Raw genomic sequence first — 15,214 nt, forward strand, 5'->3', positions numbered from 1 at the left:
GCAACGTTTTGGCAGAGTCGCAGATGACTCTTTGCGGTTTCAACGAATCAACTTCAAGCATCATTCAACATCTCATGATCTAGACTTGAGGGTTTTATATCGAGAAGCTATATATAGCTTGCTCCGACTTGAGGTAGCTATGTACGCTCAACAAAGACTCAAGATGATGTCTTGTCACAAAAGTGACAGAAGAACGAGATGCTCTCACATACCAGAGCCAGGCTCTGATCAGTGAACGTGCGAGTGCAGGTCTACTGGTTAGCGTTATCTACGAGACCATCGACAACTGCTTAGTAGCGTGCGTCTATGTCGACTTAACATACAAATTTGTCAGTCGGCACTTGTTACAGTCGTTGGTGTCTCTACGCAATTCCAATGGACAATTTTCGAGCATGAGTATTAAACGAGCCCAACGTCAACTTGCGAATTTGAGTTTGCAGGTTACTGAGACCTATGAGACCTTTAGAGGTGCTCAGAAGTGAAGAGCGGTTGGTATAGCCACTATTTCTGCAGAGACCGAGCTGGCGTTCGCTTGTGAAATGTAAATCACCAGTGTTTAACCATGATTGAGTGGCATACTCTTTGACTGGACTTCTGGCTCGCTCAAATTGAATTCTTTTACTATTCTCTGACTCGAAGTAGTGATCTATTCAAGGAGTTGCTCGTATGTGGCTTCCACTAAGGTCCCCGTTCCATCTATGGTTCTTCTCCCTAAGCTTGACACACCCTAGTATTAGTTCCTGAGAAGCGTGTTCGACTGCTGTCATACAGGCTTCTGTGTACTGACCACGCTGGTAATTGATAAAAATACTCAACAGCCCTGCATCTGAAGAGCAGGAATGATCTAGATTCTCCTCTATCTGATTCCGTGGGACAGTATGGTAGAGCTGTGCAGTATGCAGCCATCTGAATTTAGGGAAACCCACTCCTCTGATCTATCACCACAGATTATCGGCATACTTCTTTCAGATTCCAGGATGGAATCATGGACGCAATCACCCTCTATCTGAGCTTGCATGGAAGGAAGAATGACGTCCACGGTTGTTGCAATATCATCAGCGGGGGTTCCCGATGGCAATTCACCAGCTGGCAGGAGAACAGATTCAGAGGCTGCAGGGGTTCTATTTGGGTCCCTCAATTCCAGTTTCCCTGTCGAATAACACTTTGGGTTCAGACGACGTGGGGTACCAGTACGGTAAGTATGATTCGATTCACTGGCCCCTATCTATAGGGACATGAGGCTCTCGGAAACCGGGCCCAAGATAAGATAATTGTGAAAGCCATGGGTCCAATTACGCAAGGCGCGATTGACGTAAGTATTGGTCAGTCGCAAGGTACAGATTCTTGATATGTATGGCGATTGGAAGAGCACGATGGGGTCGTATAGAATGAGCACGGGCTTAGCAGATTGCCCACGTCTGAAACAGATCAGAAGCGTTGCTGACTCCGAGACAGAATGCGCCGGGAGGCTGGAGCTGGAGGGTGGGACTAGTAACACAGATGCTGAGTAATAGATATCAATTGGCCGGATGGTGTAGTTGGTTATCACGTATCGTTAACACCGATAAGGTCCTGGGATCGAGCCCCAGTCTGGTCATTACTTTTTGCTTCTAATACTGATTCGTATCAGTAGAAGGTGCAGGATTATTTTGTCTTTGAGACCTCTGTGATCGAAAGCAGATCACTACAGACTCTGAGTTACTTTGAAAGAATCCTTCACCTGTGCTGCAGGGCTTACGATATGACCACGGACTCGGAGTTGATGTTGTACACTGTATCTGGCACCGTTCTCATGCTATGCCAAACGTAGTGTACGGTTACTGTAGCCTCATACTCTTTGATATGCTGAATTATTGGCATATCATCCCTCATATGTATATTTCTCTGCGTTGCATGTGTCTTGGCTTCTCACATTGGCCAAAAATTGACCTAGTAAGGTCAAAAAGTGATGACCAGACTGGGGCTCGATCCCAGGACCTTATCGGTGTTAACGATACGTGATAACCAACTACACCATCCGGCCAATTGATGGAGGAAATCGTCTTGTTTGCCAATATCAGACGACAGATAGTCACACAATGCCCCTGATCTAGTTATACTTTTGATCGTCATTCGCACCCCCTACCACAAACGACTCAATCATCTGCCTATCGCACGGACTACTCCGTACACAGTGACAGTTGACACCCACTCAGCCACGGCACCACCTGTCAGGCTGCCATGACCGCTGAGATCCAACCCCACTGGTTAGTAGACGAACAGACCATTTGTACCAGCAAAATCCAGTCCGAATACGAACAACAATTCCACCTCAATCGCAGCTTCATCAGCGCCATGCCAATAACAGTGTAAATTATGTGGAATGCAACATCCGAGCTATCCAGTCACACTTCGTCCCAGCACTGAAGCCTCACGTTGTTCTTGTGGAGACGCAGGGAACGTTAGTTACATTAGGGTTGATGATGCGTGTCATCGTTTTTGTTCTTCCCCCTGGTACAATAACAAAGGTCAATATGCATATACAGCGAATCATCCGAGCGTAACTTCTCTCGCAGGGATAGTGCTCTACCGCACTGTCGAGATTCGAGCGGTATATGGACAAGAATGCGCAGTGGATGCCTGTCTGTCGGCTCTAACTCGGGTCTGCCGTCTCCATGCCTCGTCGTGGGCTGGAGTTGAATCATTTGACCGCGAATCACTTTTCTAGTATGATTACATCTTATGATAAGGCCGGCCTGCTCTTCAGGCCAGTCTAGGAAAAATGGGGTAATTCTGTTCGTGGAGGCGATGATACAATGTTTTGGGGAAGGGGGAAAGCGACCTTGTACGGTTGCGACAATCACGCAACTCCTTGCAGGAGGCAAGCTGGTACTAGCACAGCTTCAAGCGTCCATGACTACATCTAGCCTGGGGACGCTAACCCAGCATTATTCACTGGCTTGGTTCAACCGCTGTGTCCAAAGTCCCCGATCTTATTGCACTGAAAAGTGCCCACTTATCTCGACAAAGCTTCATTTGGCCCTCCCGATCGTGGATCCTCGGGTCACCGCAGTAGGATAATGTAAGTATTTATGCCTCGTCGTTTCCACCCCTCGTGAAGTACCTCAAAGCCGACTCAAAGACCTTCTGCACATTAGGTGACTGGCGATCTACCGCTTGCTGCATACCATGGAGGCCCCTCAATCCAAGTTTCGCGTGGTTATAGTGGGTGGCTCCATCGCTGGCCTTACCCTCGCTCACGGTCTCCTACGCAATAACATCGACTTTGTTGTCTTGGAGTCGCGTGATGACATTGCGCCTCAGGTTGGTGCCTCTATCAGTATCAACCCAAACGGCAGCCGCATCTTTGATCAAATCGGCGTCTTCGACGAGATTCGTGACCTCGTGGAGCCGCTCCGGCAAGAGGAAATCTGGTCTGATAGCGGCAAGCTGATCACCAGGTCAGTCGATTTGCGTCTCGTCTCAGAGAGGTAAGCCATTCTACTTCCCACTTACAACGTTTCGGGCCCAATTCTGTCTTGCCTCTAACAAGAATTCAGACTTGGGTATCCAGCAATGTTTCTCGATCGCCAGGCGGTCCTCGCAATTCTCTACAAGCACCTAGGAGCCGCACAGAGCCGGGTACTCCTTAACAAGAAAGTGACCGAAGTGGACCACCTGCCCGAGAAAGTTGTCGTCCACTGTGCAGATAATACAACCTTCGAAGGGGACTTGGTCGTCGGTGCAGATGGTGTGAGGAGTACTATCCGGTATCGGATGTGGGATTACATGGAAACCCGAGGGCTTATTCGAGAAACCGCGGAGGAGAGAAAAAGTCCGAACCCGTCTCCATCTGATAATGAAAAATATACTAATCTTGTCTTCTTGTGGAACACAGGAATGAAGTCGGAGTATAATTGTGTCTTCGGTATCGCAGAGCCAACACCAGGGCTGGTATCGGGGATGCTTTATCGGACATATGGCGAGGGATATTCGCTATTAGTGATATCCAGCAAGCATGGGCGCGTCTACTATTTCTTCTTCGCCAAGATGGATAAAGTCTATACCGGCAACGACACACCGCAATACAGCCAGGCTGATCTCGAAGAGCAGGTAGCAAAATACCTGGGCAAGCCGGTCACCGGTACTGTGCCGTTCTCGGAGGTGATTCAAAGGACGGTAACACAAACGATGGTCCCCTTGGAGGAGGCGCTTTTCAAACATTGGTGCATGGACCGCTTTGTCTGTATTGGAGACTCGATCCACAAGGTATGTTGAGTCGACACATACACAAGCCAAGGGGTAGTGTTACTAATACCTGTTGTTGCACAGATGACACCCAACTTGGGCCAAGGCGGAATGTGTGCCATCGAGAGCGCAGCGTCTTTAGCTAATAGCCTCGCCACGCTCGTAGTTCATGATGCGTCTGAGGGGAAGAACATCTCCGCTTCCTCCTCTTCCTCCATCTCAGTCGACGAGATTCATCGCTGCCTGAAGAACTGGGAAGCTGCGCGTCTCGCTCGTATCCCCACAGTCTATGCTGGCTCTCGTGATCTGACTCGGATTGAGGCTCTGGCCTCCCCGAAATATAAGTTCATTGCGTTTTACATACTTCCCTACTTTGGCAGCTACCTCCTTGACCTCAACTGTCTCATGATGACTGGGAGTGTCAAGCTTGACTGCGAGCCAGCCCCGGCGCGATCATTGCAGTGCACCATGGCGTACACCGATAGCTATCCTCAAACCTCAGCCGACAAGGCCTGGAAGCGAGCCCTCAAGGTTGCTCCATTGGTCGCTTGCTACGCTGCTGCCAGCGCCACCATGGGAGCCGTGGTTCAAAAGACGATGCCATACTTGATAAAGCAAATCGCTCAAGGAACCTGGATGGCCAGCAACGGCGAGGTCATCAATCTGACAGAGCCAATCTACCATGTTCAATTCCTTGACAACCTCCTCGGACCCATGGCTCTCTGCTTTCTACCATCTATCAGCGGGTCTGACCCACAGTCTCGGCTACAAATGCTGTCGTTCATGACTGACTTGAGCCCCGTCTATGGCATCTGGCTCCTGGAAAGCCTCCGCAATTCCGAGTCATGGTACAAGGTGTTGCTGTAAGCACCGTCCCGCCTACTCTAATCTCCTTCCCCTGTTGCTGACCTTCCATCTCCGATAGCCCCATAACCGCCGGCATCGCCTCTCAATTCTGCGGAATCGGCATGATCGCGCCCCTGTACTTTGCAGTCGAATACATCGCCACGCCTCTCAGCCGCATCCTGCCAGGCCACAACCGCATCATCGACCCGTCCACAACAGGGGCATTGCTCGTCTCCCTGCTCGGTAGCTACAACCTCATCACCTACGCCAACTTCATCCCCCGCGCCATCGAGACTCGTCACTGGTATAATGCCATCTGGCAACTATTCCCCGTGACATTGCCCCTCCTTCAGCTTCCCATTGCCCTCCTCGCGAGGCGCCTCTTTCCCCGCCCGCCCCCGGCCGACCCCGACGCCAAGACCAAGATACAGAGGAGGAACATACGTACTGTCCGGTTCTTCTACCGCACTCTCGCCCTCGTTTCCGGTCTCACTTTTATCTACACCCGCTTCACCAAGCCCCAGGGTACCCCTATGGCCAGTCTCTTCTTCCCTGGTCTGACAGAGCATCTAGCCCCCGTGACATCCTTCTCGCAGGGTATCACCCTGGCCTTGCAGTATGATCAGCTGATGTCCGTGGCTAGCGGGTTTGTCTGGCTCGCTTTGAGGTTCCGAGAGCTAAAGGAACGACAGGAGTCGCGGTCTGAGGCTACGTTCTCGTGGTGGAAAGCCGTTGGGGCGTGCGCTGCATCTACATTTGCGTTGGGGCCAGGTGCCACTTTTGCACTGGGGTGGGGGTGGAGGGAGGAGATGTTGGAGCAATTGGCGGTGTCGATGCAGAGTGGTGGCAGTGGTCATTTGGCAGAGGGGGAGGTGGTTATGCAAGGGGGAAAGTAATAGATTAACAGGAGTTAGCTTCGACTGTGACGTATACGCTTGCGAAGTGTGAAGTGTTGGTTTATCCCTGATCATTCTTCCCTTGGTTGTTGTGTTCTATTTGCATGTACTGATTGGCAGGCAGCGCGGTGAACATGACGGGGAATGAACGGAGATAGCTGGGTATTGCGTAAAACTGATACCAATGCACAACCCGATTTTGGGGGGAGAAATCCTTCTCATTCGATCATGCAAGAGAGAAAGAGGTATGTTGAGGAAGTCGCCACCGCCCGCAAGGAACAAAAAAGAAATGTCCCCGGGCGGGCTCGAACCGCCGATCGTCACGATACGATACATGTACATGTCTTCGTATTATAAGCGTGAAGCCTTAACCAACTTGGCCACGAGGACCTACCAACTCGACCATCTGGTCCAAGTTGATGCCTGGTGGCGTCTTGGTTGGGACTTATAGAACCCTTCTTTCTCACTGTCATTCGTCCTTTACTTGACTGTTTGCTGTGAACCATGAGTCTTTCGGTTCGTCATTTGATTTCAGTATCGTGGCCCGGGACGCATCAAGCCGGCTTGGAACAATTATTGGGCTTGTGTTGTGAAAAATATGTGATTTGGTTTATGGCTTGTTTGTTTGTTGAGGGGTGGTGGATAGGTGGCTGCCGCTTCGATATAAATATCCGCTCAGAGCATGTCGCCTAACACTCTTCACCATACGTGAACTTAACCATCGGAAGCTTCGTCCGAGACTGCTGGTCTATTCTGCAAGCAGCCGAGCACCCGAAGACCTCTTCCCAGGACCTAGATGTAGAAAAGGGCACTGCACCAGACAGCCACAGTATTCCTGCATGTCACCGCCCTCACCACGGCACCATGTAACTTGAAGCATCCGAAAGCGAGTTCGTCCTCGCGCGGACACGTCGTTGCTCACTCAACCCACCCACAGAATACCTGAGCTGCCTCGATACAACCCCGAGGCACCTATAATGGTATCGAAACCATCCACCTCGACAAACGATATACTATCCCACTACGTCCTACAACCTGTTCGCCATGTCGCGCACGAACAACACCAAGTTGCCCGGAACTTGCGCTCCCGGCAAGCGCTCAGTCGCACCGAGCCAGCATGTCGAAACTGGATGTGAGTGCAACAACCTCGAGTCCAGCTCGTACCTGAAAAGTGCACATGTCGCGCGGAGGGAACCGTTTGCCGCGGCCCGCTTCCTGATCATCGCCCCGGAGGCCGCTGGGAGTGGCTTACGCAGTGGGGCCCTCCCTCCTTAGCCGGGCAGTCCGTCGAAGTGCCCGGCGCTACTGTACAATCATGGTAAGCACCAATACGAGTTGACTGCGCCGCCAGGTACGGAAGGGCTGATCTGGCCACATACGTACCTCATAAAACTGCAACCATGGATACTACAGACTTAGAGGCTAATCATAATTCCGTGAAAGCAAAAGGCTCACATAGTACAATCTACTTGAATAAAACTCCCTCCTCCGACATGAGGTTACTGTTGCCGTGTCGACTACATGGACCATCGATGTCCCCTCGGTCACGGCGAAGGCAGTGATGAAGACTAACTGGCGCACGCCGCCGGTGAGGCCCTGCGACTGGCTAGCGTGGTGCTCAGGCCCGCGAGGACGTTGATGCCCACCTGTGCGCCGTAGGAGTGCATGAGCATGATGATCTCGCGGCCGGCTGATACAATGCTCTCGACGTAGCTGCAGATGAGGTCGCTGTCTGTTTCGAGATCGGCATTCGGGGGCCGAGCGCCGTTCATGGAGAGCAGCCGCGGGACGTGGATCTCATGGCCGCGACTGCGGAGGGCGGTCGTGAAGTCGGAGTAGTGTGAGGGCTCATGTCATGGTTGTGTAGACAGGCTCCCTGGGAAGTTTGATAGCCAGGTAGGACTTCGTGGGGTGGAGTAGGAGGTGAGAGCCAAAGAAAGCGACAAGGCTGTGCTGGCCGCTTCTTATTCATTCCAGCTACGCAACAAGAGCACACCAGGCCACTGAACGGGGTTGCTGTAACAGCCTGTAAGCACTAATCAACAGAGCTGAGCATTGGGTGGGCGCCGGCGTCATATACTTGTGACCATATCGAGTTTACTGTGTAGAGACCGGGTTGATCTTCCCGGGCCACTCAGCCCGTGTGCAGCGGGGAATTGCTCCGTAATCGATTTCTACCGGGTCAGGTACGATGCCTCAATTTCTCTTCCAGTACAACCGTGGCCGTTTGCGCAATGTATGCCTCCTGTTGGTACTGTTTTTTGGACCACCACTAGTCTAACTGACTGTCCCAGATACAAATGGTTCCGAGCTACACGCAACATACCGTCCAATTTGCACCAACAGTCCGCGGTGCGACGACCTGAGAGGTGACTGATTTGCTCGATATTATCTCCTATATAGTTGGCGAGGAATACGCTAAACAGTCAATCCACATTGCTACCGCGAGAAGCATCCATTGCAGAGAATCAAGCTTCTGGCGGATGTTCTACCCGCTATGCCAACCTGTCAACTCGATGCTCATGAGACAGAGATCCACTCCACTCCTCGAACGCGTCAGTCCGTATCCAAAGGGAACCACACTCTAGACTGGCTTATAAGTCTAGTAAACCCGCAATAAGTGATACGTTGAATGTCCACCAAACCAATGCTCTGCTCGTGGCAACCAGTTGGGGTCCAGCACACATACAAGTATTAATTTAAAGCTCTTCGTCAAGTGGCACGTAATCTGGATCCGCCGAGAGCTCATCAGCAGCGATAGAGGCTTCCGAGGCGACCCTTCGCTTTCGTTTTCTGCTTGGTCACTCTGCCTCAGGTTGTGTCTTCGTTGGAATATCTGCATCGCTGTCGTCTGGCACGTAATCCGGGGCACATCCATATTAGTTCGCAACCATGTCACCCAAATACACCATCACTGATCTCCTACCCATCCCAAATTCCTCCGTCCAGATACCCCGCTTCGGTTTCGGAGTTTACCGTTCCCACGCCGACAAATGCCACCTCCACCGCTCACGCCCTGAAGGTTGGGTACAGGCACATTGACACCGCGCAATTCTATGGAAATGAGAAGGAGGTCGGCGATCTCGGCGATGTGCTCCGCTCGTCGGGCCTGGCCCGCAGCGACGTGTTTATGACCACCAAGATCCTCAGCCCCGCCGGGTCCTCCGAAGCTACCTACGAGAAGCTGGTGGCCAGTGTCGAGAAGATTGGAGGCAAGGATGGATACGTGGATCTGTTCTTGATTCACAGCTCCAAGTCTGGCTCGGCGGGTCGGAAGGAGCTGTGGCAGGCCTTATACCGGCTGTTGGAGGAGCAAATCGGCCTTTCGGCGCATGTCATCGAAAGATGGCACACGATGCACCAAAAACATACAACAGAAGGGATTCGCTGGTGGTCACCCACCCAACTACTAACCTCCCGGCGTGTGGCTTGAGTACGGCTGAGCGGACGGGAAGCCCTATTTTCCACACCCTGTGGTCGTATGTGCTTGGTTATATCGCTCTATAGCTGATATTGGCATAGTGTCGGAACAAGCTAACCTCTAGTATTATGGAGAATATGGAAGTAGATTGAACGGACGTGCAAGCGTTAGGTTGACTTGCTTTGCCGACGAGAGCCCATGGGCTGCGACGGGGACTTCTGAGGCAACCCTTCTTTTTTAGCTTAAAGCTCCTGAGCCTGGTCGAGCTCTCGGACAAACATCTGCATCGTCGTCGGATGGCACGTAATCTGGATCTGCCGAGGGCTCGTCGGCATCGACAGGGGTTTCTGAGGCAGCCATTCGTTTCTTGCTCGACCCCTCTGGGCCAGTTCGTGCTATCTTGGGACTATCTGGATCGGACGCTTCTGCGTCTGAGGACTCTGAATCAGACCAGCTCTTCACTGAGATGTCTGAGTCTGACATGCCTCCCATGGAAGTATCCGAGTCAGACCAAGACCCCATAGGGTCCTCGCTGTCCGAGGTCCCTCCCATGATAACATCATGGTCTGATTCGACGCCTGCATTCTTCAAAGGAGGAGCATCGGGCATCTCAATATCCACAGGCTCGGGAGCATTGCTGGCTGCAAACCCCCAATTCTTTGGCGGCCTGGCTGTAATGTGGTTAAAATTGCTGGGGTTGGGAAGTGGGACGTAGAAATTCATCCTATTCTGGCCGTTCCTGTTCCTGCCATTTCTGTTGTTCCTGTTGTTCCTGTTGTTGTTGCTGTTGAAACCACCGCGCCCACCACGGTTGTTTTGGTTGTTGAAGCCTCCTTCTCTACCACCATGGTGGTGGTGATTGTTATTATGAAATCCACCTCGATTACCGCCTCGACCGCCTCCCCCGCGGCTCCCCCGGCCATTGTTGTTGTTGTTGTAGTTATTATTGAAACCACCTCGGCTACCGCGGCCGTGATTGTGATTGCGAATAAAATGATCATTGTTGTTGTTGTGATTGAAACCTCCTCTTACCCCATTATGATTGTTGAAGCCGCCTCTGCTTCCTCTCCCACCTCTACCGTCCCAATTACCTCTGCCGTGGCTTCTGTTGTGAGCCATCTGCGTAGCGTTCTAGATGCCACGACTCTATGTTTGCAGTTATTGTTTTTTTTTTTTGAATAGTAGTGTCAGTGATCAAAACTATATCAGGATCAAACATGTGGCTATAGGGTAACACTGTTGCCACTATTCGTCGTAGAAACATGGTAACCAATTCAGACACGACCCGCGGGGGAGGTCGTGAAGGACTAAAGGTTTCTTATAGCAGGGAATAGTGGTTAGACCTTGGGATTGTCTGCCTCTACTGATGGGGAATTTCGTGCTGGGGGCTTGTTCGATAGGCACAAATAACGTTCTGTCCGCACAATGACCCCGTTGTCGGGTGCAGGGGAGGGCTCCTGGAACAAAGAGCTTAGAAGACAATGCCAAAGGTATGACTGGATGGGGGTATAAAGGGGTGTAGATAACGCCATTGTTGCTTGTCTCTTGTAGGCCGTTTGCGCATGGCCTCCATGGAAAAGAGTGGGGGGAGGGGATGGCCGGCTCTGCAGGTTTGTGTCAATAAGTTATGGGGATCTGGCACTTGCACTGCCCTGTGGGATGTCTGTGGAAATTTGGCTGCTCTGCTTGGTCACATCACGAGGTCACTTGTTTGAGACAAATAGCGGATGGTTAACCCGTTGAATTTGGCGGGTACAGCAGGTTAGGGCAGTGGTCTCGGGCTGCTGCGGGATGCTGCGGGAGAATGACGGGTTGCTAGCCAAATTACCACCAAGTAGTAAGTAAATGAGTTCCAGGATAAGATCGAGATACACCATGAATAGCTTTGTCTTAGGTATTCGGATTGAATAGCTCTGAGCTTGGCCCTACTACTACTTCTTCATCAAGGTCAGAGGCTGAAAGGCGGTAGGATCACAAAGGAAACGCTACGCCCTATACTTGGCGCCTACGCATCCAGCTACTCGCGGGTGTCCGTCAGCTCGCCGGTACTGGCGAGGGCGCTAGGCCCTTGATAGTAAAGTCCAAGATAGATGACCAGCTGACTGCGCTAAGATCCTTCCGTGATTGCCGCTGTCACGTCCAACGACATATGCCCGCGCGCTCCAAACCTGTCGCCATACAACAAGGCTACTAACCGCTCATACACAACGCTCAGCTCTATTATTCTCCTTATAAAGTTATGCTACCGTACCATTTCAACAATTCAGCCCGGGTGGTCTAGTGGTATGATTCTCGCTTAGGGATTCCAAACCCAAGCATATCTGCGAGAGGTCCCGCGTTCGATCCGCGGCTCGGGCCGATTCTCTTTTTGCTTCTCTATCCTTTTGCTCGATCGAGATAGAACTCATCGAAGATGTCGAAACGAACATTGCGTCAGATAGGTAGGTGGTGGTTTATTAGTGGGTGGCCTGTATTCCCAATCCCCAGGTTGCTTTGACAGCTGTGGTGGTCACTGCCTTGTCTTGATGCGACTCTCGTTGGTCTTCTCTTCGTCCTCTGCATCTGCCTGATGGTTTGCGGGCTTAGAGCATGCCTCGCGATATATATCCAAAAGGATGGATCCTGAAAGCTATCTTGACGCTTATAGCAGATCGGCACAATCAAAGAAGCATTGATGCCGCAATCACATATACCCATTGTCATGGTCATCCTACACAAGCAGCCCCAGCAGTACGACCTGGTGCATCGGGTAAATAATGCGCGGAGTGATAATGCAATGCCGCCAACTCACGAGTCATACCGAGTCATGTTGACAAGCACGATACCAAGAATGAATTCACAATTCATCAATTTCGTGTCCTCCGAATCCATCACTCAGGTCGGTAGATACAAAAAGCCGCGCTCGCTTCCCGCCCTTCAGCTGATCATGGGTGACTCGGTTAGTCCTGAACCATCTTCGTGGAGCGCGATCGATCATGGATGTCATGATAACCTCACTCTCCAGCGTTGCTTACAATGTTGTAGTGAGACATTGAAATAAAGCACTCTTCAACCAACGGGGTCCCATAGCTCAGTTGGTTAGAGCGTAACGCTAATAACGTTAAAGTCGAGGGTTCGAGCCCCTCTGGGACCATCTTTTTGCACTCTCCGGGTAATACCAGAGTCGAGGGGCATGTAAACAAACCCCCCTGATACGTTTTTTTCTTTTGCATTCATATGGTCAGACTGCTCGCTCCTAGATTGTGCTAGAACTGGTTGCGTCAGTCCCAGTCTCGTGCTGTCCAACTCTTCTTGACCCCTACCCGCGCAGAGCAACGGCGGAAGGGATAAATATTTTGACATAGGGCCATCAGCTTCCTCTATATAAGTGTCTATGCTCTTCTCGACAGGGCGCTGAGCCCCCTCCATGCATTTTTCACAAATATCGATTCATGCCCCGAAGATGTTCGAGGAAAAAGTCACCGGCAATCCGGGTGTCCACGCTCAGGAAAAGGACCAAACCATCATTTCGTCCATGGCGCACGTCCAGTAAAGGTTATATACGGCATTCGTAACATTCTTCGAATTCTCGAGGCAACCCAGGGAGACATTGCAGGATTTCGTGGTTCTGCAGGTTCAGGCCTTGTTGCTATTGGGGCGTGGTTGATCTGAGGAACTGTCAGGTCATGCTAAGATGGGGCTGTACCTATTGATACACGAATCTTAGACTGTCTATCATTTCTGCATCCTTCAATCCTGGTATTCCCATACTAACTGAAAACGCCGGACTCGTCACAATCATGTGCAACGCCACGAGAATGATATCGAATTTCAGCTACTGTCTTTTGATCGTTGATTCTTCTCCCCTAGAAGAATTGCACCATACTCCGAAGCCAAGCAGAAGACCTGTTCATACATCCTACATTATGGTGTAGTAACTCAGCATCGGCGTTTCATTGGCAGCCGAGGGCTCCATTCGGTTTATTTTTGTCTCTATCACTCCCTTTTCCGTTCATTTGGCTTATAGCTGTTTAACTTTTCAGCTCTTCCACAAGAAGATCCGATATGGTGTAGTGGCTAACATCGCCGTCTCTCACACGGCAGCCGGGGGTTCGATTCCCCCTATCGGAGTCCATATCAGTATATTTTTGTCTTTTTCTTGTCCTAACACAAAGAAGGAAGCCTGCGAGACCTAACACAAAGAAGGAAGCCTGCGAGACCTAACACAAAGAAGGAAGCCTGCGAGATCATACCGATTCAACGCAGGTGCAGGGGAAAGCGAGTCACTGTACCAGGCTGTTGCCGACCCGGGTGACGCTAGGCTTGTAAGTGGTTATTTTTCTCTTTTTTTTTTTTTTCCGCATGGCCAGTACTAGATTTGTAGGGCATTCAGATATCTTGCAGGGAAGTGGGCCACTAGCCTGGTTAGGAAGATGAAGTAAGTAGATTTTCATCTTCTCAACTGCCTTTACTCTTCCCTCCCCTAGAAGCTTTGGGTAAGTACTACCCCTCTTCTTCTCTGCGGGTCTTTAGTTATTAGGATCATTAGAATCATTCAAGTCTACTCTGATTAGGCTACTTACATTAGGATTCTTGTTAGGGAGTCCCTTCAAATTGTTCTTTCATATTAGGGTTCTATTAATGATAATATGTAGAGGAGGAGAAGACTTACCCAAAGCCCCTAGGTGCCTGAAGCCCCCGGGGAAGGCCTAAAGCCCCCGGGGAAGGCCTAAAGCCCCCGGGGAAGGCCTAAAGCCCCCGGGGCTGTTTTTGTCAGCGGAAAGGTGGAGCTAAGCCTGATGAAGTAGGGATATGGAGCCTGCTCTGCAAAATATCTGAATACCCTGCAAATCTAGCGCTTGCCTTTTCGCACATGTGCAAAAATAAGATAAGTAAATTCCGTGAATAGCATCTCTAGAACAGCGCAGATTCGAGCAAAAATTGAACTCCGATAGGGGGAATCGAACCCCCGGCTGCCGTGTGAGAGACGGCGATGTTAGCCACTACACCATATCGGACTGGTGTGATTTTGGCTTTGAAAAGGTGTTATAAAAAGCAAAAGAACAGATTGACATCTCCACGCACTCGCCTTTCCCTTGACCGAAGTAGTTCCGCCTCGTCATGACGGCGATGTCCACTAGTATCGACGCCCTAGCATGATTGTCACTGTTAATTAATGTCTTCGCTTGGATTGGATGACCCGACCGAACAAGCCGAGAAAACAGAACCACTATGTTCTGCTCCCTGTCTTAAACAGGCCAAGCTGAACCCTGATCAACATGAGAACCGATTGCTGAAAATGTCTCCGTAGATAAGAGACCAACCTGTGCATCCTATTGTCCTTGCTCCCATTCCAGCAGTGCCCTTGAGCTTTGCAAATGCTAACAGACAATTATTGCTTCTCTTGGGACATCAAGCCCAATTTTTACGAAACCCGAGTCCTGTCAACGGCAGTTCGACGTCCACTGGTCCCGTGGGATACTGACATGGCATTAAGCGACAATTGCATCCTTTGTCGTCTCGGTATTCTGAACTCGACAGAAGACTGTCACCGAAACTTCCGAGTCTGAAATCGATGTGTCCGGTATGCAGACTTCATCAACTTGGTAATTGGACCGAAGCCAAGTGAAAACAGTGGCTCAGGGCTCTCAGGTTGATCCTAGTCTCTATGACCGATGTTCAACCTCTCGACGTACAGGGTCATCTTGTCCTCGCCGCATGGAAGTCCCCAAAGCCTGTACTATCTTTATTTCGACGTGGCCACGAGAAGGGGAGACGATCGCCGAGATTAGTGACTCCGCAGTATGCGTGCCAATCATGGCCACATCCTTGACTAGGAAACCGA

The 15,214-nt window shown here is 50.8% G+C and overlaps 3 protein-coding genes and 7 non-coding genes across 10 annotated transcripts, besides 3 other annotated features; 6 read left to right on the plus strand and 4 right to left on the minus strand.

Moving 5' to 3' along the window:
* The first annotated feature begins 1,523 nt into the window (after positions 1-1,523).
* Positions 1,524-1,597, plus strand: BP01DRAFT_t173. Its single transcript has one exon. It is a non-coding gene; the product is annotated as a tRNA-Val (tRNA).
* A 352-nt stretch (positions 1,598-1,949) lies between these two features.
* BP01DRAFT_t179 lies at positions 1,950-2,023 on the minus strand. The gene has a single exon. It is a non-coding gene; the product is annotated as a tRNA-Val (tRNA).
* Positions 2,024-2,957: 934 nt separating this feature from the next.
* BP01DRAFT_341480 (FAD-dependent oxidoreductase) lies at positions 2,958-5,969 on the plus strand (the record flags this gene model as incomplete). The annotated part of the gene is made up of 6 exons (XM_025573447.1): positions 2,958-3,061; positions 3,138-3,470; positions 3,540-3,814; positions 3,878-4,248; positions 4,312-5,090; positions 5,153-5,969. Exons 2-6 carry the CDS (start codon positions 3,169-3,171, stop codon positions 5,967-5,969), a joined length of 2,544 nt encoding a protein of 847 aa, XP_025430812.1. The 5' UTR covers positions 2,958-3,061; positions 3,138-3,168.
* Positions 5,970-6,259: 290 nt separating this feature from the next.
* Positions 6,260-6,359, minus strand: BP01DRAFT_t178. The gene has a single exon. It is a non-coding gene; the product is annotated as a tRNA-Ile (tRNA).
* A 654-nt stretch (positions 6,360-7,013) lies between these two features.
* Positions 7,014-7,224: a sequence feature (Protein overlapping with rRNA (BP01DRAFT_383064, PYH44831.1) was converted to a misc_feature.).
* A 458-nt stretch (positions 7,225-7,682) lies between these two features.
* Positions 7,683-7,809: a sequence feature (Protein overlapping with rRNA (BP01DRAFT_383064, PYH44831.1) was converted to a misc_feature.).
* A 1,109-nt stretch (positions 7,810-8,918) lies between these two features.
* Positions 8,919-9,402: a sequence feature (Protein overlapping with rRNA (BP01DRAFT_383064, PYH44831.1) was converted to a misc_feature.).
* Positions 9,403-9,557: 155 nt separating this feature from the next.
* On the minus strand, positions 9,558-10,113 carry BP01DRAFT_383065 (uncharacterized protein; the record flags this gene model as incomplete). The annotated part of the gene is made up of 2 exons (XM_025577401.1): positions 9,558-9,608; positions 9,670-10,113. The coding sequence occupies 2 exons, from the start codon at positions 10,111-10,113 to the stop codon at positions 9,558-9,560; spliced, it is 495 nt and encodes a 164-aa protein (XP_025430814.1).
* A 123-nt stretch (positions 10,114-10,236) lies between these two features.
* Positions 10,237-11,462, plus strand: BP01DRAFT_366062 (uncharacterized protein; the record flags this gene model as incomplete). Its single annotated transcript, XM_025576392.1, has 5 exons — positions 10,237-10,500; positions 10,649-10,655; positions 10,942-11,000; positions 11,149-11,227; positions 11,338-11,462. The coding sequence occupies 5 exons, from the start codon at positions 10,237-10,239 to the stop codon at positions 11,460-11,462; spliced, it is 534 nt and encodes a 177-aa protein (XP_025430815.1).
* Positions 11,463-11,656: 194 nt separating this feature from the next.
* Positions 11,657-11,748, plus strand: BP01DRAFT_t174. Its single transcript has one exon. It is a non-coding gene; the product is annotated as a tRNA-Pro (tRNA).
* Positions 11,749-12,449: 701 nt separating this feature from the next.
* Positions 12,450-12,523, plus strand: BP01DRAFT_t175. The gene has a single exon. It is a non-coding gene; the product is annotated as a tRNA-Ile (tRNA).
* Positions 12,524-13,428: 905 nt separating this feature from the next.
* On the plus strand, positions 13,429-13,500 carry BP01DRAFT_t176. Its single transcript has one exon. It is a non-coding gene; the product is annotated as a tRNA-Glu (tRNA).
* Positions 13,501-14,315: 815 nt separating this feature from the next.
* BP01DRAFT_t177 lies at positions 14,316-14,387 on the minus strand. The gene has a single exon. It is a non-coding gene; the product is annotated as a tRNA-Glu (tRNA).
* Between the last annotated feature and the right edge of the window lie 827 nt (positions 14,388-15,214).

This window comes from Aspergillus saccharolyticus, assembly GCF_003184585.1.
Source record: "Aspergillus saccharolyticus JOP 1030-1 unplaced genomic scaffold BP01scaffold_17, whole genome shotgun sequence".
NCBI classification, from domain to species: Eukaryota; Fungi; Ascomycota; class Eurotiomycetes; order Eurotiales; family Aspergillaceae; genus Aspergillus; species Aspergillus saccharolyticus.